The 23,239-nt window shown below is 42.5% G+C and overlaps 1 protein-coding gene across 12 annotated transcripts in view; it reads right to left on the bottom strand.

The window, feature by feature from the left end:
- LOC115584565 (neuron navigator 1-like) overlaps nt 1-20,247 on the bottom strand; it is a 93,627-nt gene extending 73,380 nt beyond the window's left edge. For 5 of the 12 annotated variants that reach the window (XM_030422068.1, XM_030422069.1, XM_030422071.1 and 2 more), the window contains exons 1-3: nt 17,273-17,454; nt 12,110-12,978; nt 11,141-11,232 (exon numbers count right to left, since the gene is read on the bottom strand). In XM_030422068.1, coding sequence (XP_030277928.1) covers nt 11,141-11,232; nt 12,110-12,972 — 955 coding nt within the window. In that variant the 5' untranslated portion in view covers nt 12,973-12,978; nt 17,273-17,454. Of the gene's footprint in view, nt 1-53; nt 442-11,140; nt 11,233-12,109; nt 12,979-17,272; nt 17,557-20,123 lie in introns of those variants that run through there. The other 7 variants (XM_030422064.1, XM_030422065.1, XM_030422066.1 and 4 more) reach the window with 5 other exon arrangements.
- Nucleotides 20,248-23,239: the final 2,992 nt, after the last annotated feature.

Here is a 23,239-nt window from a genome sequence, read left to right as displayed (position 1 = left end):
TTGAAAATGACGAGTAGGTTACTAGAGTGGCAGTAGCAGTCACCCGTACTCACTGCTGGTAATCCATTGATGTGCAGATCTGTGTCCAGTTCCTAAATCCACTGCTTCTCAGCGTGTCTGCGGCTCCCTGTGCCACAATAGCGCTGCTGCTAGAATAAAACACAGCTCTCACCAGCCTCCCTCTCTGCTTCTCTCTCGCTCTGTATTCCCTCCTGCTTGCCAGGCAAACAGCAGCCAACTGACAGGAGAAAAAGTCGCAGCAGCAGCAGTAGCAGCAGCAACACCCCCTCCTCCTCCTCCTCTTTCTCTCCTCCCCTCTACCTCTCCCTCACTCGCTGGATTGCTCACTCTACCCCCGCTGGCTCCCTCTCCTTCTTCTTCCTCTGTCCTTCCCTCCTTTCTTGTTGTCTCTCTCTCCTCCCACCGGCTGATTCACCCGCCGATCCTCTCTCTGTCTCTCTCTCTATCTCTGTCTCTCTCTCTCTCGCCTCTCTCTGACACACACACACACGCGCTGCAGATGCTGTGTTCTGCTGCACACGAGTGACAAGGAAAAAAGAAAGATAGAAACAAAGAAAGAAAGAAATCTATATTGAGCTCAGCTGTATAAAAATGATCCTCGATGCCAAATATTGGAGCCAGAATAAAGACCCCCCTGTGCAGACGCATGCACATCCAATCACTCATAATCACATTAGCTGCTCTATTCATCCATTCACATTCAGATTTTTCTTATGTGCCCTAATCACGAGAGGCCCACCCATGATTAAGCTGATTCACATTATCTGAAAAACAGCCATGACTACAGGATCAGCTTAGGAGAGGAGAGCAGGACACACATTTACCAGTCCCTAATAGGTCAGTCACCAATTATGCTTCAATTAGCAGCCAACAGACCTCAAATGATCATTCACACGCCTCTCCCACCTGCATCCTATTACATCCCTGCTCATCCTCATTGCTCTTTTCTCATTTCCTTCCTCCCTTTCCTTACCCCCTCCAAACCTACAGTATGTCACCCATCCCCCTCTTCCAGTTAATATAGATGCGTAGGCCATTAAGTTCATAGGATATAGATTCATCTCAGCTCATCCATCCCTCAGCTCGACCATTAACACCTCAGTGGTCTAAAAACAAGCACATGGGTGCATGAGTGGGTGTTTGAATGAGTGTCTATATTTCCGTCTATCCTCCCCTGCATGCAAATATGTGTGTGTGTGTGTGTGTGTGTGTGTGTTGGGGGGGGGGGGGGGGGGGGGTCCTGTCTGTACGAGTGTGTCACATTGATGAGACAGGCTCAGAGAAGCCGAGGCTCCGATCCAGGAACTCGGTCGGCCCTGGCACGTTCAACTACGTCATCTCATCGCTCTGGACATCACATCTCTATCAACACAGGACACAAAAGTAACTCAGACTCTTCTTCATCATCCTCTTTATTAGTCCCTTGTTTCACTCTGTCATCATCTGCCCGTGTGACCAGAGTCCTTTGCTCCAAATACCTAAAGATATTCCTGTAATTCCTCTTAACACAGAGAGCTGGGTGGAGATCCGATAAAAGAGAGACAAAGTGTGTCTTCTGTCTTTATTTCCATTAGAGGTAGTCATGATGACGGCCCACAAAATGAACGTTAAGGCCATCATTGCTCATTAACAATCAATACAACTGTAGAACTTGTTTTTGAGCATTAATGCATCCTGTCCGCATACAGGTCTTGTAGCCTAACTGGTCCATCGTTTATCCTCTGGGTGTATTACCGTTAGTGCACTTTACTTTCTCTTGTGTGCAAGCAGCAATGCCTGCAGCTGTGATGTTATCAGGTCTCAAACTGTTAGGAGTAGCATTCAAACAAGCAGCCTGTTGGGCTAATGCCCATTTTCCGTTTAAATTTGCATAAACTGGTTGACACTAAACCAAAGCGAAAACAAGCCGTGTCCTGTTTGCTCACATTCCAAATTACTTTAAAAATGGCTAACTTTTTAAGCGGTCGCCAATTGAACCTAAAAATGACAACGACACACATTAAGTTACATTCAAAGAGCACTTGCCAACAACCTCATATCAATTTCGCCTTGTCTGAGTGAGTGTAATACAGGAGCTCACTAGCAGACAAAAACACAGACGCACACTGGCTGTTTTATTGTGTAAAGGCCAAAGCCATTAATTAGAAGCAGCAAGCTTTAATAAAGGGCCAATGTTGAGGCGGTTATGCTGTGCTGAGGCCAGAGCTGTGTGGTGACAGTTATGGGGGCTCTGGGGGCAGGTAGCAGGCCAGTAGGGGGTGAGGGAGGTAATTTAAGGCTAATAGTTGCTGTATGTCAGCTCTTATACCTCCCTGATGAGGGATTAAGGTTAGTCGAACGATAGTGACCGTGCACAAGGCAGGCCTGTGTGGTGCACAAATGCACGTGGGGCATAGACACGCGTCAGTGATCCTGAAAGCACGTAAGCAGGTAAAGTGTGTGTTGGTGCTGCCAACAGCTACTTGTTTGTTCCAGTGCTCGTCTCTCTGGCTCCACAGTCTAATCACTTTAATATATGGCAGATGTAAACATATATTCTCTCTCTCTCTTTCTGCTAAGGCTCTTGCTCCCTACACACGCACACACAAGCATACACACAGCAGGGTGTCCGACTGACCTGAGCAATCTGGCCTGACATCAGAGAAGCTGGCAGTTCCAGAGTGTGATGAGTGCCAGTGCTCTCAGTATTAGCCTACACATTCATCACATAGCGAGACTCACATATTCAATACGTCACAGAAGAGAGAGTGTGTGTGTGTGTGTGTGTGTGTGTGTGTGTGTGTGTGTGTGTTTGTGTGTGTCGGTGTGTGTTTGTGTGTGTGTAAATGCATTTGTGGGCTGACCACAGTGGCCAGAGCCACACGAAATTTGCGATGATGACGGGAGAAACAGCCACATAAAGCCACTTTTAAGCAAAGTTACGTGAAGGTAAGAGAGGGAGAGAGATGCGGATGAATGGCTAGATTGAAAACACAGCGAAATAGAAAGAGAAACGGGCAGAGAGACAGGCAGAGAGAGGCACTGTGTCTCTGTACTTTGCATGAGTATATTTGCTGAGTACCTTTAAACAGCTAAGAACAGATTGGCCACTATATTTCTACAGAGAGGTCATGTGAAGCAGCCAGTATGACACCCACACCGACACACACACACACACACACACATACAGAGACACTGTTTGGCACATTATATGCATGTTTACAAGTTTACACAAGGTCTCCAGCTTTGAAAGGAAAAGTACTGCGAGAGAGGAGGAAAGCACTGCAACTCTGGATGTAACCAGTCGCATTGGAGCGCATCGAGCTTAAACTTTAAGAGGAGCGGTTGCCATTTGACTAAGCAGATGGCATGAGTTCTCACTCTCACCCACTCACTGTTGTCACCGACTCCCTCTTGGTTCCTCTTGTTTTGCCTTTTTGTGTCTAACTACAAGAAATAAAAATAAAGCTGTTTCTAACGATAAAACGAGCATGAACGGGGCAAAAGAAAATGAAGAGAGTGAGTGTGACTGAGGATAGAGGATGAAGAAAAAGGGAGCAAGTCAGAAGAGGATAAGGCAGACAAAAAGGAGAAAGAATCTAAGAAATTATAACACAGAAAACAAGGCAACAAGAAAGTGAGAGGAGGAGGAAGAGGACGGGGTGAGGAAGGATCTCTGTATGTGTGCCGGAGAAGTAAAGGAAGCCGGTAAGACAGAGAGGGGATATCCTGCCTCACAGCCTCGCTGCTCCTGCTACGTTCGCTTATGTCCGCTAACGCGCAGGGTCCACAGGACACGCGGATGAATACCAGACCATGACACACACGGGACAGCTCACAGTCGTGGTGGACAAACACAATAACAAGGCTATTAATGTCCTGTTTGCACACAAATACAGAGACGGCAAGCTGATACATACAATGTGTGGCTTCCTTATCTTAGTCACACATGTACGTGTGAATGAGATAGGGAATTTGTTCCACAGTGACACCTCTTTGGTGGTCGCACTCAGCACTCTGATTGCACAGCATGAGTCACTTTCTTGAGCATTTGGGCAATTCAGCCACTTAAATGCTATCCATGGTAATCGTATGAGTGTATCACTCACACTGACTCCTGATTCCGGAGGCCCAAATGTTAATCCTACAAAAACACCATTCTCTCCCAGGGGTGAATGTAACACACTCATCGTGAATCACACACAGCTGAGAGCTGAGAAACACCAACTGCAGTCCGGGGGAATAAAGTATGTGATGGGACTGAATTTGTGTGTGTTTTAAAAAAGGTATCAGTCTTTGTAGACACTCCCTCACAGATGCCTCAGTGTTGACATTCTAAGCACACTTCCCAGGGGTATCCCACAATGCTGTGCTGCAGAAGCTGGTTGCCTAGTTACAGCGTGGTGTGCATACAGCAGTGATGGAAATCACCAACGTGTGTGAGTGTGCTCACTTGTGCTTCGCTCTGTAGAAACAAAACTGTGGTTGCTAAATTAAGAAATACAGAATCATGTGAGTACACATTTAAATATGAAGATATAAAGAAGAGGAATCAGAAATCAATTATCATCAGGAATCTTCACCACCAAGGACTGTGTTCCTATTCGAGGGTGTGCTTGATTCTCCATGGCTTATCAATTTGACAGATAGACGTCTTTGTGACTCCATTCCTGTGTTCATGCGTGGGTGTGTGTGTGTGGTCCCACTGAGACACAGGGAGGTTGCACACATGACTGACTCCATAACTCGACTCCCTGAGCTGGGAGTCACCCCAGAGGTCAAAAGGGATCTTGAGTGTGTGCACTCATTCACCCATTCCTCAATTCACCCTTCTTCCCCTCCTTCATTTCATTGTAAGGAAATGTCCCTGGGCGGAGAGAAGAAGACGGTTGAGGAGGAGGAAAACAGAGAAGGAGGCGGCAGCTCTGACTTAGTGCAACGCCTGCACAATATGAGGAAAATCAGTGATCTGCAATAAAACTGCAATGAAGATATAATTTATGATGAATAAACAAATATTATCGTGGAATTATTTTATATGTCTATGTATAAATGAACAGCACTTTTAATGATTTTAGCGTCACACTTTTTTTTTAAAATCCTACAAAAGAACATTAAGTAATGACAGATATAGGCCTATATATTTCAACAAAGGACTAAACAAAACAAAAATGAATCTTTCCTGTTTTAAACAATCCTTGTGGTAACTTAAGCATAGATTGTGCTTACCAGATACACTTGAATGCACCATGAGGTCCTTAACAGTGCCACTCACCCAAGAAGAACGCCAGCGTTGAAATTGACAAAATGACCAGAACGAGTAAATTCAACGTCAGGTGACACGCACCGGCCCAAAAAACGTTTTGCTATAGGCTAAGATTGTACAAGAAGCAGCTATAAAATGGTGGGTAGATTTTTTTGCGCATTACAACACCCATAAAATAACTAATTTCAGTGAATCAAATCTGATCCATTCCTATAAAATTCGGAAATTCTAGAAGAAGTCTGTGGAAAACGCAAGTGAGCTGCCCAGAAAAAAGAATTCTATAGTGCACAATGTGCACAAGCGAAGCAGATGATCCAGGGAATTTTACATCTAAGATGTCACACTTTTTGGTCTTCATGTGCCACTGAGCTGCCTTTATAGAAATGAAAGGGGCTCCACCGCCGACACTGTATACAGTTTTCAGTACAGAAGCATCATGCCCATAAATGACACCAAAACTCAGAAGAGACTATTAGCAGACTATGTTTTTTCATTTATGTGTTTATGTTTTAACATTTTATTTTGGTAAGCATTCAGTGGGGCAGATGGTCTTCCTTGCTCACCAAACAGAAAATCTAGCCACATTCTGCGCTTGGCCGATGTTAATTTTGGAAATGGTGTTTCAGTCTTTGCTGTGCCTCTTCACATCACGATGATGATGAAAATACATCACACAACAGTTTTTACAGACGGCTCAGTGTGTGAGTAAACTGGAACAATGAGGAGTTTGTGTGGGTGTCTGGGGGGAATTTGTACTCATTTATTCACACATGTGTACACATGCAGGCATTTCTGCTCATGTATGGATTATGTGCATTCACAAGCCGATTTAGGACGCTCACTTTCCCACACTCATGTCCTCCCTTTCAAGCTCACCGCCAAACATGAAAAAAACTGGGCCATCACTTGAGCCGTCCCAACACTGAACCACAGAACTCCTGACAGGTCAAAGAGTAGAGCGTGACATTAAACCCTAAATAGTGATTACTGCCTCACTCCTGGTGATGAGTGAGGACAAAATCTAGTCCACGCTTATGTCTGATCATCTTCCCAAAGCTACTAAACCACTCATCACTGTCCAACGCCAACTCGGCATATGCCTCTCTGATTAGATTGGCCAAAGAGGATTATGCACTGTCTAAGAGTAGATGCGGCCGGGGTTATCGAAATGCTATTCACGAGACTGTCCAGGGGCATTAAAGGGATGGCAAGCATAAAATTTATAAACTGCAAGCGGATTTTATACCTTCATTACTAAAGATTTGCTGACTATTTCATAAGTGTGTGTGTGTGTGGGGGGGGGGGAAAGACCCACGATATGGATGTTTTTCAGCCGATACCAAAAGCTGATAACTTCCCATTTTGTGTTTTAAAAATAAGTACCTAACCTGTAGTTTATACACACCAGAAGGTAAGAAAGAGTAACATATAGTGAGCCAAGATGGATGATTTAAGATTCCATTTTCTCCTTCTTCTTGTTTATAAGTGAACCATAAACAAACATTTAAGCCACCTATCAGAGTTTGTAAATGCTGCTATTCCTAAAGTCAATGAAAGCAATTTGGCTTCATATTACTGGCTCTATTTATCGGCTTGAATTTCACAGATACCGATAAATAGCAGATAATATAAATTCTCTAATATAAGGCTGATAATTTATCAGTCCGATATTTATCATGTATTCCTCGTGATGAGTGAAATGTGGGAAAAGACAAGGAAAAAATAAAAACTACTGCCTTTACAGCCATTTGGATTCACCATAAAAAAAGCACTTATTCAAATTTAAAACTAATTTGAATTTACAAAACATATTCTTGTATTGCTCTGCGAAAGGATGAACAATTTGATGAGGAATTTGGACTTTGGAATTTGCAAATAAATGTTGCATTACCTCACTGCAACTGAATTCGGCTCAATAGTCTTCTGTCAAGCTGAGTAAAGTAAACATTTAGGCTTTCAGTAATTTCTAGATCAACTGCATCAGTTTGTATCATTGATTTCATGTCTCATTTTCCACAACAATAACACATGCACCGGGCTTACCATCAAGAGAAAAATACACATACTTTCCAATTTCATTAGGTAGATTCTTGATGCAAAAGAACTGCATTATACAGAGAGGTGCTTCTGTTGCTTAGCCTTCCCTTTGTTGATATAAATGGGGTGGACAAAATATACCTTTGTGAAAAAGTTTAAACTAAAACTGAATATTATAACTTTCATGAAAAGAGGTTTTATTGTGGGCTGCAGTCTACTTTTAGCTAAGTATACCTAATAAATTGGTACCTGAGGGAACTGCAATTGAGTATAACACAGGGCACATCGGCGCATGGCCACTGAATTCCAAGTTTGGCTTGTCATGAGGAACACTTGATGAAATCTCTGCTCCAGATTGTGTGCCTCTCAGGAAACATCTGCCCTTTTATTTTGAAATATTCTCAACCTGGAAAGTACAATTATTTTTTTTCTATCTGTAAATGTCGTGTGTGTGTGTGTGTGTGTGTGTGTGTGTGTGTGTGTGTGTGTGTGTGTGTGTGTGTGTGTGTGCGTGTGTGTGTGTTTGTGTGTGTGTGAGAGGGTGAGGGAGAGAAACAGCTGACGGACTCTTGGGAGTGTCCGTGGGGAATATCCGGCCATATCCTCACTGGGAGATGAAAAATGATACCCAGTCCACATCACATTTATCTTTCAAGAACCATCTGTGTACTGTCACACATGCATACATCAGCACACATACACACACATGCTCAGGCATGAGCGTGTGCTCAAGTGCACCTCTCCAGAGAGCGACAAGGTCAGGAGGTCTGTGGTCTAATTGAAAGACCACATGGTGCTACAGTCACATTAAATGTTCAGGTCTTCATTAGGGTCTCGGACGGAAGATGCACGAGATGATTATGTTACTGCTGACGTAATATAAGTGAAGCTAAGCATATGGAAAACAGTCTATGTAAGGAGAACTGTTATTTAACAATGGTCACTATGATAACTATAACCAAATCACATCATGATGATTGTGTCTTGTGTTAAACCAGGTTTCCCCATTGTAATACTTAGGTGACATTCAATCTGCCATCTTATCACTGTGCACACATTTTCTGTTTGTTCTACTTCCTCCTTACAGAAAAAAATCCATCAACCCACTGACCTTATCAAGTCTCCTCTTTTCATCCCTCAACCCTTTTTCCTTCCCTCCAAACTTTGCCTTCCTGCCAGTTTCCCTCCCTTCCTCCGCTCCCTAAATTACAGTTATTACGGTGTCAGTCCACCCTCCATGTAAATGCAGCTTCAGAGGAGTCTAAGACACTTTAGTTCTGTTTCTAACGCCTTCGGGGGACCAATTACAAGGCCACAACCATAGTCCCAAGACAGCCAGAGGCCTTTAAAGACTGGGGCTGGTCCACCATGAGCTCCCATCCCCCCTTTCCACAACCAGCTGGTCGAAACCTCCAAAAAGCTTTTAAAAGCTTTTATTTGCCAGCAGCTCTATTCTGGTGGCTATAGTTCTAGGCAGCCCAGAGATTAATGGAATAGAGAACTTTGAACTGTTTGTGACGTAATTTAATATAATAAAAAAAGAATTCTGTTTTCTGTATCATCTCTTCACATCTCCTCTTTCTTCTTCCTGTCCATGCCGACTGACACTCAACATCAAGATGCAGCTAATTGTGTCACAGTAAATTGTTTTAAATGCATTCAATTACACACATATTAAATTCACTTAAAATGACGTTTTAATTTTACACTAATAACACTATAAAGCAGGGTACCAGTATTATTCTCATGTGACATGACAGTATTGGAGGGATCATATTGTGTGTCTGGATTTAAGGCCATTTACAATCTAATTGTCGCCCGGCCTGAATTTACTAATTAAAATGACGTGATTTCTCTGATAATAATCATTTCATTGTTTTCATATTGTTTCTTTGAACCTCATATGAATAAGTAGCAACTGACAAAACTACCTAAACATTATTTTTTATAAATTATGTTAAGTATTCACTGCTACATGCCCTTAGCTGAGCCTATGAGCATGCAATAATGCTCATGATGACAACACTAAGCTTTATGAAGTTTAACATCTTAGTTTATCTTGTCAGCATACTGACTGACAGACTGACATCCCCACACCAAAATCCATTAACATTACTAAAAAACATTAGGTTTGTACCATTGACTGTATAAAATATGGACAAAGCTTCCAGGTCTGAGAAGTGAAGTTAGTTGCTTAAGCCTGCTTTCTTAATGACTCCACTGGTTTCAAAAATAAACCCAATTGTATATAAGCTTATGATAAAATCCCAAAATCTCACTTGAACAGGTTCCTAATGAGTTTACCGTTAAACCAAATAATGGTCCAATTGACAGTAAAATACATAAAATAGGGTATGCTTCAGGGTGTTCTCAGTCAAATCCAATCAGGACAGAGTCATAGCAATATGCATACTCCATCACCAGCTCCTTTCTCTCATCCAGATATGGTTGCTTCTGGCTCAAAAAACCAAGATGAAGACTGTCATAATGACAAACTTAAGGCGTTTAAGCAGTAGTCGAAGAGCCTATGGGTGTTTGTACATCCACAACAGAGTCAGAGTGCAGGAATTAAAGACCTATAGACGTTTCTTTTGAACATTTTATTAATTTCTAAATCTGAAAAAGGGACAGAGAAAATAATATTTGGTCGTAAATCCTTTGACTTTAAGATTCCTGTCCTGCTCTACTGTCCCTGAAATTGGGTACTGTGTTTAAAAAGGGATATAATTCACCCAGTATGAATGGGAAGCCCCTTAAAACTGCAGCTCAGCTCATTCTAAATCCAATGTGAAGGATTACTGCCAAACAATGAAAAACATACAACTGTCCTGATACTTTCTGACTTCATTGCTCATATTCTTTCAGATGTGCTATGAGTTAGGAGAGATTTTGGCCATTAAAGTTTAAAAAACAGACTAACTCTGGGCTGCACATTTCAAAGCCAAGCAGTTGACGCCCTCCTGTCCGACTGACACCACATCAAAAGAGTGATTCACTAAGCCACTGATAAAATCATATCGCTGAAGCACGTCCCCATCCCTCTACTCAGACTGACCACGACACTGCATGACTAAAGCTGTGGGTACAGAGCAAACCGTTACTCAAAAGGACGGGCAGGGGGGTCATACTGGGAATGTGGCATTTTTAGGTCAATGAAACTGGAAAGGAGGAACTTCAAGAGAGAGGGACAGAGATAAATTGTGAGAGGAGGAAGGGTTCAAACTCCACAACAGCTCTTGGATGAAGCTGAAATCAGTGTGCATATAATAATACACCCTGGCAGTGAGTAGAGAAGTGCCCCATTTCATCCCATTACTGACCCACATCAACCCTGTCATCTTCCTTCATCTTAACATCCTGAGCCCATCTCTCTTTTCCATCTCTTAATAGCACTGTAGTCAGCAGAACCCCAGGCTGAGACACACACACAGAAATACACCACCTGACTTTAGAAATGGCTCTCAAGGCCCAATGAGTAACCGCGTAAAGGCATACATTTAGACAGAGAATGGCTGTCCCTTAGTCTTCACTGAGTCTATTCAGGTTCCACAATAAGACCCAAAGGTTGGCTGCTGGCATGTCCTGTCTGACGGCATTTATGACTCTGTTGCAGTAAAAGCGCCTGGATGCCAGAAAGAAGGCATTAATACCTGCTAACAGAGCCGTTGGCCTCTCTGCACCCTGATGCTCAGTGGGCAGACAGAACTAGAGTAAAAGTTTTGTCTAGCAATTCAGACAAAGAAAATGAAAAGCAATGTGTGTTGCTTCTGAAAAAATTTGGAAAATCTGTTTGATTGCATATCAGAGCGTGCATGTGTGTGTACGTGTGTGTCTTACCTGGCGTTAGGTCATCGCAGCAGACTTCTATGGATCCAGATGAGCAGTCACTCAGTTCGTCCAGTGAAAAATCACTCTCCTGCACTCGCACTCTGTAAACACATCATGAAAACAACCATCACATGTTGGTTACTGTACATGCAAATCACGTCAATGTGGCTGACTGCAATCAACCACAGGAGCTGCTATGTCAGACAGCAGAAGAAAGACACGAGACTCCCCAGTGGGTTGCGTTGATTTCCATAAATGCAAATAAAAGACACTGAAAATCACTGATAATGTACAAAGCACTGGGAATAACCTGATAATCATAAATTTACAAAGAAGCTGAAGAATTTATATTTTCATCCTGTTTTTTTTTATTCTATATCTTATACAGTATTGTAAAATTATGCATTAACAGATTCATTATTCACAAATTCATTCAACTAAGACACCATCAGACACACCTGCACTGCGATTTTTTTAACTTACAAAATAAGATCAACTTTTTTGTTTTTATCAAACATCGTGAGAGACTGTGTGTGTGTATGAGAGGGAAGAATACAGTGATTCGGCCCAGAGGCTGTCAAGGACACTCTATCAATCAGCTCTGCTCCAGAAAACACAAGTATATGTGTGTGTATCCCTGCACAATATATACTGGATATGCTGAAAAAGATACAGAGGGATAGACCAAAATGGCTACAATAGGCCTCGAGGGCTGGTCTTTATCATCCAGAGTGGCAATCAAAGTGTGTCTGTGTGTGTGTGTGTGTGTGTGTGTGTGTGTGTGTGTGTGTGTGTGTGTGTGTGTGTGTATGTGTGTGGATGTGTGTGTATGCGTGTCAGTTGAACTGGGGATCATAAAGTTCTATGAGAAAGAGATTGATTACCTGATCATGACAGTAGAATGATTTTACATTTTAAAATGAAAGTCAATAATAGGGGGCTTGTTATGGAAGTTGTGATCACTTGTGTGTATGTTACCTGTAGCTGAAGGGAGCCACAGTAGCCATGTTGACTCTGGGTGTGTGTGTCTCTATTGACGCAGCCTCCTTGTAGCTTTGATCCAAAGCAGCCTTTGACATCACTGGCACGGAGAATGAGATCGGTGGCAACGGCAGGATACCAGGAGAGGATGCCGGACTGCTGTCCTCAGGGGTTTCCATCTCCTCGTCTGATTGGCTGGTGGAGTCACAGTGACCTCTGATGGCATGCCTGTAGCTCATCAGAGCAGAAGAGGGGCGGAGGTTACCGTTGTTCGATGTAGCAGACTGGGCAGGGTGGCTTTCTTCCACTAGTTGAGGCATGACCTCCCTTGCTGCCTCAGCGACAGTGTTGGAGTTGTCTCCTCTTCTGAACTGAAGTGATGGACGCAGGTTGCTGGCTCCCCATGCCTGGTTCTTATTTGTTAAAGTGTTTCTGTTGTGATTGCCATCATGTGGAAACTGTGAGGTGACGTGAGGCAGTGTAGGTTTTCCCAGATCCAGTGTGTCTTTAGAGTGTGGAGGTGGCACCCTGCGCTGGGTTAACGGGCTACTGTAGGCAGAGCGTGACACTTGGGGAGCAGGTAGGGTTCGCTTAAAGAGCTGACTTTTTAGGCCGGGATCTTTTGTCGAGTCCCTGGAGGGAGGCCCGGGGATGCTGGAGCTCCGTGGGCAAAGAGAAGGCGAGTGCGTGGGTGTGTTTGTGGGAGTGTGTTTAGGGGTTTGTGTTGAGGGCCTGGGCAGGTCACCAGCCCGGCGGCGGGTGTCTACTTTGGGGGAGGAGGGCAACAGGCTGTGTGGGAGGGGAATTCCTGATGAGGAAGGACCCCGAGGGACCGATTTCACATTGACTCCCCCACTCATTATGACCTGTACGGAGAAACACAGTGAAAGATACGCCTATAATGAGTTAAAAAGTTGACTTCCACTTTCAAACTAAATCCACAGCAACAGTATTAGAAAGTCCCAAATGTACCCACCACACTTAAAAGTTATCCATTTAGGGGTTAATAACTTTGTTAGAATCTAATCAAAAGTTTTATTGAATCAGGTACACTTGAATTTGCTGTTCTCAACACGATGCATGTTAAACATCCGTGGTATGTGAGCATGTGAAAACAGCCCATATGACAAACTGAGTCATGGTAAACCACGAGTTGATGCTTATTTTCAGCGAAGCAGCAACGAGCTTGTGCGCAATCAAATTTGCCGGCTGGGAGTTCAAAACACAAAAACAGCTTCTCACACACAAACACACAAACACTCGCTCACAGGAGCGTCTCACGTCTACCAGAGGCTTTAAGAGCGTTATGTTCTCAAATAACAAGATTTTCTCCACCTAATGAATTCCAATACACACTTGCACAGACTCCCACAGACACATCGTTGCCTACACACACTGCTCTCGTACAGACAGAGTAATGGTATCGTCCTCACCTGATTCAATTTGATTCCAGATACTTGCAGTTACTGCTGCCTTCTCAGAAACACACAGCCCGACCCAAGAACTCCAAAACTGAGCTTAATATTTTTTTGGCCCCTCTGTTCTATGCAGTGAAAATGTTCATGTAATGTCATATAATTTAACAACCTCATACTGCTCTGCTGAAGGGAAAGGCGATGAGAGGCTGTGAGGCTGGAAGAAAAGCAGGGAAGAAGTAAGGGAGGGGTATAAACGGAGGAATCAGCACGTATAGAGTTAGAGGGATCACAGCATCTAAGGAACTGATTTGCTTTGGATCTCACATGACAGTTTTTGGGAAAATCCAAATGAATCATTTAAACATGTAAGAAATATCTCAACATAGCTTTTACAATAAACATACACATCAAAACGTGGTTAGGGTAAGGAAAACGTCATGGTTTATCTTAAATCGTCTGTTCTGGTCAACAACAACAAAAAAACAGCTGCAGATGGTTCGACTTGACGTACAGACTTGAACTGCAGTCGCACATTTGGTAGCCTTGGGGTTTTTCGTAATAAAGCATACATCATCACCTCCACCTCCAGATGTGAAAATCAGCTAATAAGCATATAATAAGAACGTGAAATGTTGCTTGCCAGGTGTCAATAGCTGCACTGCTCTCCCAATTCAACATGTACATATTGTACATTTTCTGTCTAACTTTCTACTTCACTTGCAACACGTCTGCTTTGGACACACTACAGCACAAATAGATTTCATCATTGTAATTATACACATTCTCACAAATACACAGATTTAACGCTGAGCCAGGCTTGCCCTTTTTTAAATAGGAGAAATTGTTGCTGCCAGATGACTTGGGAAGCTGTCTTTAGCAAAGCAGAGATGTGTCAAATTAAGCCGTCAAAGTCACAAGGATAAAGTGTCGGATTATTTGACAGCATATCTAATCGCAGTATTGCACACAGTGTCATGTGGATCGCACAAACACACACACATTTTCCCAGCAGTCTGAGCAAAAGGTCTGTAATTTTCAGAATCCCTGCAGGGCTTCGGCTCAAAAACTCACACACATACCCAAAAACCCCATTTGATTTCTAATAAAGAAGAGGTTAGCTTCTCTGTAGGAGACCTTCCTCTCACCAACTTAGAATACAGGACATTCTGAAACAGAACATTTTGCCATAGTTGACTCAATGATAACGAAGACTTGCACAGCAGCAGTGATTCAGCAGTAGGTAAACAGAGACAGATGTTATCATCCATCCCGCTTTCCCCTCATTTCTCTCCCCAAATTCCTCCTCCTCCTCCTACCCATCTCTGTCGCTTCTTAGCTCACTCTTTCTCATGGGAGGCTGACTCACTAATAAGCATCAGAATTTCTATCTGTCTGACACAATTCCTGCTAGGATTTCCAGGAGCACAGGTGCAGTCTGGCTCTGTGTCTATCTGTATGGAAATTGGCTATTCCCCAGGGGATACACTGGGGTCATACTGGTACTACTTCAGCCCACGTAAGGACATACCGAGGCTCAGCTGGTGGTAGGGCTGTCTCTGTGTGTATATGCACAGAAAGTAATGAGAGAAAAAAGAAAAAAAGGAAAGAATAAGTCATGACTGAAACCAACAGCTGAGTGAAAAACTGGCAAATCAATTTCAGGTCTGATTCCCTCACACAAAAGGCGATGTTTGTAAAATGTGTAAGGTATGTTCTCTGTGTCATGTGTTCAGACTGCATACAGACAAGATCATTCTATGGCATTCTGTTACATAAGTGCATTTACAATCGTTTGACTGTTTGTTGACGTTTTCCCTGTAGGTCTAACTGCTTGTGACTTTTCTGCCTAAAGAAATGAGTTTAAATATAGAAAGTGTAACGTTCAAATGCACTACACGTGAATCTACAGAGAGAAAAAACAGATTTTTGTTCTGGTGTAGGCTAGATTTTAGCCTGGTCAGAAGACAAGAATGTGCTGGAAAATAGGTTAGTACTGTAGTTTGTGTTGCAGCTAACAATTATATTTATTTATCTCTCAATTTGGTTTTTGATTAGGTTACTAATTGGGTAGTCACATGGTCCAAAATTAACTCCCACCAAGCACCAACTATGGGTAAATCTTGGTCTGGGGTCACAAAAACTATTTGGATGTGCAGTATATGGTCAGGCTTACATCGATGTTCGAACAATGTTTTTTATCTGTACCGGCTGTGATCCTCAGCGTCGCACTATACTTATCGTTACGTCAGTGGATCAAATCAAAGCAGCTGGCTACTATTTTGGCGCTTTCTACACAATGTCCATGTTTTCCCCCAAAGAAACATCAGTGTTGCATGTTATTAGAGATGTGGCGATTCCAGGTGTTAAGCAACCAAAAAGAAAACATGAAGACAAACAGAAAGATAAAGAGCAAAGGTCACGGAGTGGTGGTCTCTGAAGGATGCAGGAACCCTAGAGATCTTGGCTGAAACATGAAGCTCGAAACCACAGTATATACTGCAGTGTAGTGTACAGTATTGTGAAAAAGATATCTAATCTAAAAAATTAAATCACAGTTTCCCTTAGCACAAGATGGTGTCTTTAAATTGATTGTTTTGACTAACCCATAGTCCACAACCATTAGATATACAATGTTATAGGGGTAAATAACAGAGAAAAGCAACATTTTTAAAAGACTGGCATTTTTATTTGATAAATGTGTTAAACATCTAATTAAATATCAAAACTGTTGACAACTAATCATTAATTAATTAGTTTTTACCAGATGTGAGCCTCTTGGCTAATTATATTGTGATATTTGTTAATATAGACAACATTTTTTATTCTTTGTAAATAAATGAATACATGTCAGTAGAAATTTAAAAAAAACTGCAGTTTTGGAGAACATCAAGATGAAAGCATGGTAATAGATCATTTATTTCTTTGTTTTTGTTTCAAATGAATGTAATGATCATTGCATTTGACTTTTCCTCACAGCTGACTGAAAGGATGGTACTGACACCTGCTGGATTTTGTGTGCAACAGCAGCAGCAACAACAGCAGAGGCTCTTCTTTTTCATTCAATTATCTTGTAGTCTTGTAGTCGTGTTATTTTCTATCTTCACATAGTCAGAAGGTGAACTACATGAGGCAGTTTAAAACTATTTTCACCACAATAATGAAAGACAGCAGCTCAAGTCTGTATTTTTTTCTGTAAGAATGAAGCGGCTGCTGGCATCAGATGTTTCTAACTTCATAATCATATTACACCATTTTGTCTCCACTGTCCCATGACACAGTCAGCCTGAACCGAGTCACTGAACCTCTGATTAAAGAAGCACATATACTGTCTCTCTTTCTCACACACACACACACACACACACACAGACAAACCGTCACCCACGTGATGAAAAACCTCTGACTCATCCCAAAATCAATAAATGAAGTGGTAACACAGGCCCCTCTCTCTGTGAACTGAAGGACATTTGCAGCGCCTGTGTGTTTGTGTGTGTCACCCAGTCTGAAAAGTCGTAATAAATGAATGTAATAACATCCATAATGACAACAACCAAAGCAACAGCGATAATGTTCATCATTCATCTTAGTGTAACTCGGCAAAGCAGAAACACTTAAATGAGATGTTAGGATTCCTGGAAAGTCACAGTTTTCTGAGAAGAAGTTTTCTAAAAATAACATCTGAAGCTCATAAGTATCTTATTATAAAATGAAACGCGCCACATCTGCTGTCTCATGAGTGTCTTACCTGTCAGTGGGGTGTTGGGTCCTTCAGTGTGCCGTTATGTGGAGCAGCCAGAGCCGGTGGTAGGGAGGTCACACTTCTCTGACGTCCCGGGAACAATGGGCTGTTTTTTCCTGGATCACTGTTGCATCCTCACTACTGCCCTCCCATTGGTCCGCAGAGCCTCACCATTCACCGAGACAGGAAGCTGTGACAAACAGTCCCAATAGTTTCAGCCAATCAGGGGGCCCGGCAGCAAGGTGACTCATTTTCAAAGTGACTTTCTTTGAAGAAATCAGTGTTCTCATCTATTGGCAGAAAAAAAACGTCATCTTACATGCACGCACACACACACAAAAGTGTCTTTGTGAACAATGAACTGAAGACTGTTTATGTTCTCATGAGTCAGTAGCCCAAATGGAAATTTACTTGGCCTACATGACCCATCATGACACATATTCTGTCATCCAGCAAAATGCCACGACATAACATTTCAGTCATCTAAGAACACTGTATCTCCAGATTGTCAACTGCAACACATGACTGTAACAGTGTTTTGGTACTAACTTGTTCACAGTGGCCCTCATTTATCAATCTTGCGTGAAAACGGGTGCAGATCTGAGCGCAGAATTGGTCTTACGACAGGACACACGTGTGATTTATGAAACATTCGTATCTGACCAATCCCAGCGTACAAATGATCGGGTCTTGATAAATGCGGCGGCTGAATTCGATCATCATTAACATGTTACGCCCTTAAATATTCCTGGTTTGGAGGCCACGCCCACTGAGGTCGGACATGGAGAGAGGAAACACTGGCAAGAAGAGAAACTCTTCCGAGATGGAGATCGGCATCCTGGCAGCGCCGGCACATCAAAGGCACTCCGTTCACTAATGCAATGTTGTGCAAAACTGAACAGGCCAAAATAATATTGCACACTTTCTCTGGGGTATACAGCAGTGTTCCCCCTGCTGGTCCGAGACGGAGCCACCTGCCCTTCAGCAATCCGAAGCAGCTCCACTGTGACCCGTGTGCGCACTATTGAATCTGCGCTCCTGCTCTGTAGCAGGGTTTGCCAGCGGGGTTATTACGTATTCTGTTAATTAGCTGTCATGTTAAGCTATTTAGCCTATCATATGTTATTTTACAAAAAAAGTGGTATCAGTAAAAACGTGGGCTTTTTTTTTTTTATTAAATTTTGTTTTATTCATTTTAAGAATCCATTTTGATCTGTTCTAAATATGTGACTGCTTATGCTTAATGTCAACTGAGGTTTGTTTAATAATTATTTTCAGACTCAGCCAGATTTTGCTGTGCTGCACCGCAAATCCACAGACTCAGATTTGCGTACACGAGCTCAGACCTGAGGTGAGATCTGATCGTAGCTTTCGCTCACGTCCAAATTGATAAATGCCGAAGCTTGTGTGGAAATGGTCGTACGCACGGTTTTCTGCCATACGTTCGTTTGATAAATGAGGGCCAGTGTGTTTTTGATGTCATACAAGGGGTTACACAAGCATCAGTCACTGATGAGAACCACTTCAAAGTGTCTATCCATCCGTCCGTCCATCAATCTTAACCTAAACTGAAGACATAAAAATGATAGTTGGCTGATATTATCGCCTGATGTTGGCCCATCATTAATATATCTGTGTATATGTTGTCTGATAAGCACCAATATGAAATCTCTCTCTCTATTTGAGATTATACTGTGGAAAATGTATGTTAATAATCTGACAGATTACAAACCAATTTATGTGGAGCTTGCTGCCACCTATTCTTTTAAAATATGAGCATACTACACTTATTAAGTCAATGAAAGCAATTTGGCCTCATTATTAGCTTCACTTACCAGCTACTGATAATATAAATTGGCCATATTCTTCATATATTTATTGTGCATCGCTAATAATTCATAATTCTTACATTCCTGGCAAAGTGTAGTAAACCATGGCAGTGCACTAAAGTCATTCTGGACAATAAAGTTTATTGTCAAAGAGTATAATTTCTGCCTTCATTATATATCTTTGTCACAAATGTTTGATAACGACATTTGAGGGATTGTTGCAAAAAATGGATGCATTCCAGCCAATATAATGGAATTTTTCATTTCCCAATATCGACATCGGCATCCCAAAAGTTTAGTATCAGTCGAGCTCCAGTTTTCAATGCAGCATGGTTCGACCACATGGAGAAGTCATTGGCTGAGGAGTCTCACAAGATTTTTCTACAGAGAGAGTTTGAATCACTCGCAACCTTGGAAAAAGATGCACTACGTCTACCACACTCACTCCCCTCATTATACTGTAGAAGCCAGGACAGACAAACACAAGCACCCACACAAACTAACAGGACAGAGCGTAATCAGACTAGCAACCACATAAACATCACCATGTGTGCACATTTCCTCCCATTTGCTGCTACAACTCCTTTCCACTTCATCCAACCCTCTCGACTGATCTTTCTTAGATTGACACTATAGTATGTATGCTATGCATGCTGCTCTGAGTCATACAGCCCCTATCATGCTGACTCAGACTGATCGCATCATGTCACCCCTGGTTTCCGTGCACCCCCGCCTCTGTCATCCCCTCTGCTTCTCTTTTCATCCCACTTAAGCTCTGCCTTTCTGTCTGTTAACCTCTTTCTTCCACTCTGCCGCCGTCCCCCCGTTACGCCACTGATTGTGATATCACTGTGAACGTCATCATCAACCTTCTCAATACAGTGTTTAAATTCCCTAAACTAGAATTTACACAATTAAGAGAACACAGATTCACACCAGCAAACAAGAAAAGATCCACAACAACAGTCTGACTTAAACAGAAAAATAAAGTGTTTATCTATCAAAAATGAACACAAGGCTGCACTCACCCTCTGCAAGCATCAGGATACAAAGCAGCGAGTGAGTTTGTCTCCGATCTGTATGCTGCTCAGTCGCTGCCTTTGCTTCGGTCTACTTTTGGCTGACGGGCCTGAGAGCTGCGAGCATGTGTATTTGTGTGTGTGTGTGTGTGTGTCTTGTCATTCCACTCTTCTATCACGTCATGCCGCTCTGCTGCTGCCGCAGTACGCCTGCAGCCGTATCCCCGCCCCTCTCTTTATTTTTTCCTCCCCTCATCACAATCTGACTCTCTCTCTCTGCCTATTGGTAATGGACCTGTTGGCTTTGCTCCCTCCCTCTCTTAGGTGAAATATAAACCCAGCAAAAGCTGAAAAAGGCTGGGCCATTAGCTGGATGAGTGTGGTTTGTGTGTCTGTCTGGGAGTGTGTGTATCGGGGGGTGGGGGGTATACTCACACTTGGCCTCGTCTGTATAGTGTGAGTAACACATGGTAATTAAGCAGATGTAGCCACAAATGTGAAAAGCCTAAACCCCTCATCCGGCTTTCAGAGTCTAATTGGCGGTCAAGGAAAGCTGGATGAAAAAAAAAAAGGACAGGGTATGCTTAAGATAGATCTACTGACGACAAATAAACACACACACACCACGCACATACATCTGTGACTGTTCTCAGTGCGCATGTCTGCATGAACGATCCTCCAAAAGGAGGAAGAGCCCATCCATCACTCGTCTAATATGTCCCGCATCTCTAACGAGTTGAGTGAAAAAAAATAGATCAGAGATACAAAAGGGAAGAGGCTGGAAACAGGAGGGAGTGATGGAGGAATCGACAGTAAAGCCTCTATTGATGTCTTTTCCCAGCTGACAAACAGAGAGTAACAATGCACATCCCAGACCTGACCTTGAACTCAGCTTCTCCTGTCTGCCTATCCATCCTCATAAACCGAAAGACTGTAAATATCTCATCACATGCAGCCAGTCTGCTTGAAACATCGGATCCAGTTTAAAAACAGAGGACAATGTTGTTTCAACGTGAGAGAGACACTGCTGAAATCTGTAATGTGAGGGTGTCTGACAGACGAAGGTGTGCGACTGCGATTTCATCATTCATAGCAGCCTCATTAAAGCTCTAAAGTATTTTGGTATTTGCTATTATGACTACGGAGCTTATAAAAGTTTATCAAGTCAATGGGTTTGTTTCTCCGTGCCCCAGTCTCTTACTCTCTCGCCATTTCTCCATCTATTCCCTCTTCTCATATTTCTGCTGTGCTGGCTTACAGTTTGAAACACTGACATAAGGGACAGTGCTGAATATTTAATGAAGATTGTGATACACAACAGAAATAAAGCTCCATAAATGCTCCCTTTTCGCAGTAAACATTCGACAGCTTCAGTGATAGATATTTCAAAGTTATGTCTGAGACTTGTTTTCCTCTTGTGTGCTCAGTCAATCATTAGACATAATGGTCAGTATGGGTCTTTACAGTCTTGATCTTGCAGCTAAGTACAGCCCAAAAGCTCTCTGGCTGATCACATATTGATCAGGCATTGACCGGCTGCACTAACATGTGACTTGGTCTGCAAGTCTCCGCTCACGAGACACATAAATATTGGAAAATGCGTTCCCAAAAACTGCAGTATGCAAATACAGTAAATACATCAACCATGACAAATAAATAAATGCTATTAGGACACAGCACATGGCCTACCAAGCACACCTCCCCCACACATACAGACCACATGCACACTGTACACATAACCCCCTCTCTCTTTTCCCCACACACATGGACACACAGTACAGTATGCCCTTTTCTCCTATAGACAACAATCACTTAATAGCTCACCTCCAGATACTGACATTAATGTCAAGGCTGCCCTCCTGTTTTTCCAGCTCCCATGTGTGAAACTCATGCACAGCAAACACTCCAAAGTCAGCAACAAGCACAAAACACACTCACATGATCTGTTGCTTTGTCTCATGAAACGGGAAGTGACTTGTAACAGAGGGATTATGGGTAGGAGCGTGCAAGCGTCTGGGACAAGCGTGTGTGTGTGTGTGTGTGTGTGTGTGTATGTGTCTGTCTGTGTGTGTGTGTGTGTGTGTGTGTGTGTGTGTGTGTGTGTGTGTGACTGTGTGTGTGTGTGTGTGTGTGTGTGTGTGTGTGTGCGTGCGTGTGTGTGTTATAGGGGGGGTTAATGTCAAAGCTAATCTTCTGATGTCCCCCAGGGCATGTCCTCCCCCCTATGAGACAGACGCTGTAATGACAATGGGACACTTGTGTTACTGTCACCCCTGAGGGACATCTGGAGGGATGGAGGGGGGCAAACATGCTGTCAGAAACATGGGGCCTCAGATGTGTAGTTTCAGTGAGATAAGTAAAATCAAGTAATTAAAAAAAGAAAAATTCCATTGATCAAGAACAAACCTGTGTGCCCTAGCATCCTCATCCTTGAGTGTAAAGAGTCTAGGCACATCAGATTTAACATTTGAATGGTTGCATATAGAAAGGCCGGAAAAGAAGGCTGGAGAGAGAAAACTGAACACTGGAAACACATGAACGGGAAGTTGAATGTCACAACAAGACACAGGAGGATATAACTACAAAATAAAACAGGAAACAACTAAACCAAAAACTAAAACAATGACAGTATACAGTATATTGTAAAGAATCAAAGTAGCTAAAACAAAGTCGGTCTTGGCCTTTAATCGACTTTAATTGATTGATGAAACTGCCTGTCTGTTTTCAACTCACTGTGCATCCACAATCAAACCACACATATTTCCCACTCAAGTGTGTTTGCTTCACTGCATTTGGAGAAAAAGTTATTGTCTTGGAAATCATTTATGTGTCCCTTCATTCCTGCTCATTCTTTCATAGAAGACTGAGGCATATACAGGTTAAAGCTGGTTGAGAGACACCCTGGACTAGTACCTAGTCAAATTGACAATGTGTTTCCACCAAAGTACTCCCAGAATTGTAAACAATACAACCCATGCACAACCTGTGGTTAATGTACCTAAAAACAAGATCTGTTTTGTGTTTCTAATTGGTAGCAATTTGTTATTGTTTTTTTAATATTGAGTTTAAACACTGCATCCAGTCCCAGTCGTGACCTGTTAGTATATGTAACCAGAATCTGTTGA

Source organism: Sparus aurata, chromosome 7 (genome assembly GCF_900880675.1).
Source record: "Sparus aurata chromosome 7, fSpaAur1.1, whole genome shotgun sequence".
In the NCBI taxonomy this organism is placed as follows: Eukaryota; Metazoa; Chordata; class Actinopteri; order Spariformes; family Sparidae; genus Sparus; species Sparus aurata.
Note: the sequence above shows the minus strand (reverse complement) of the source record. Positions and strands in the feature narration are given on the sequence as shown.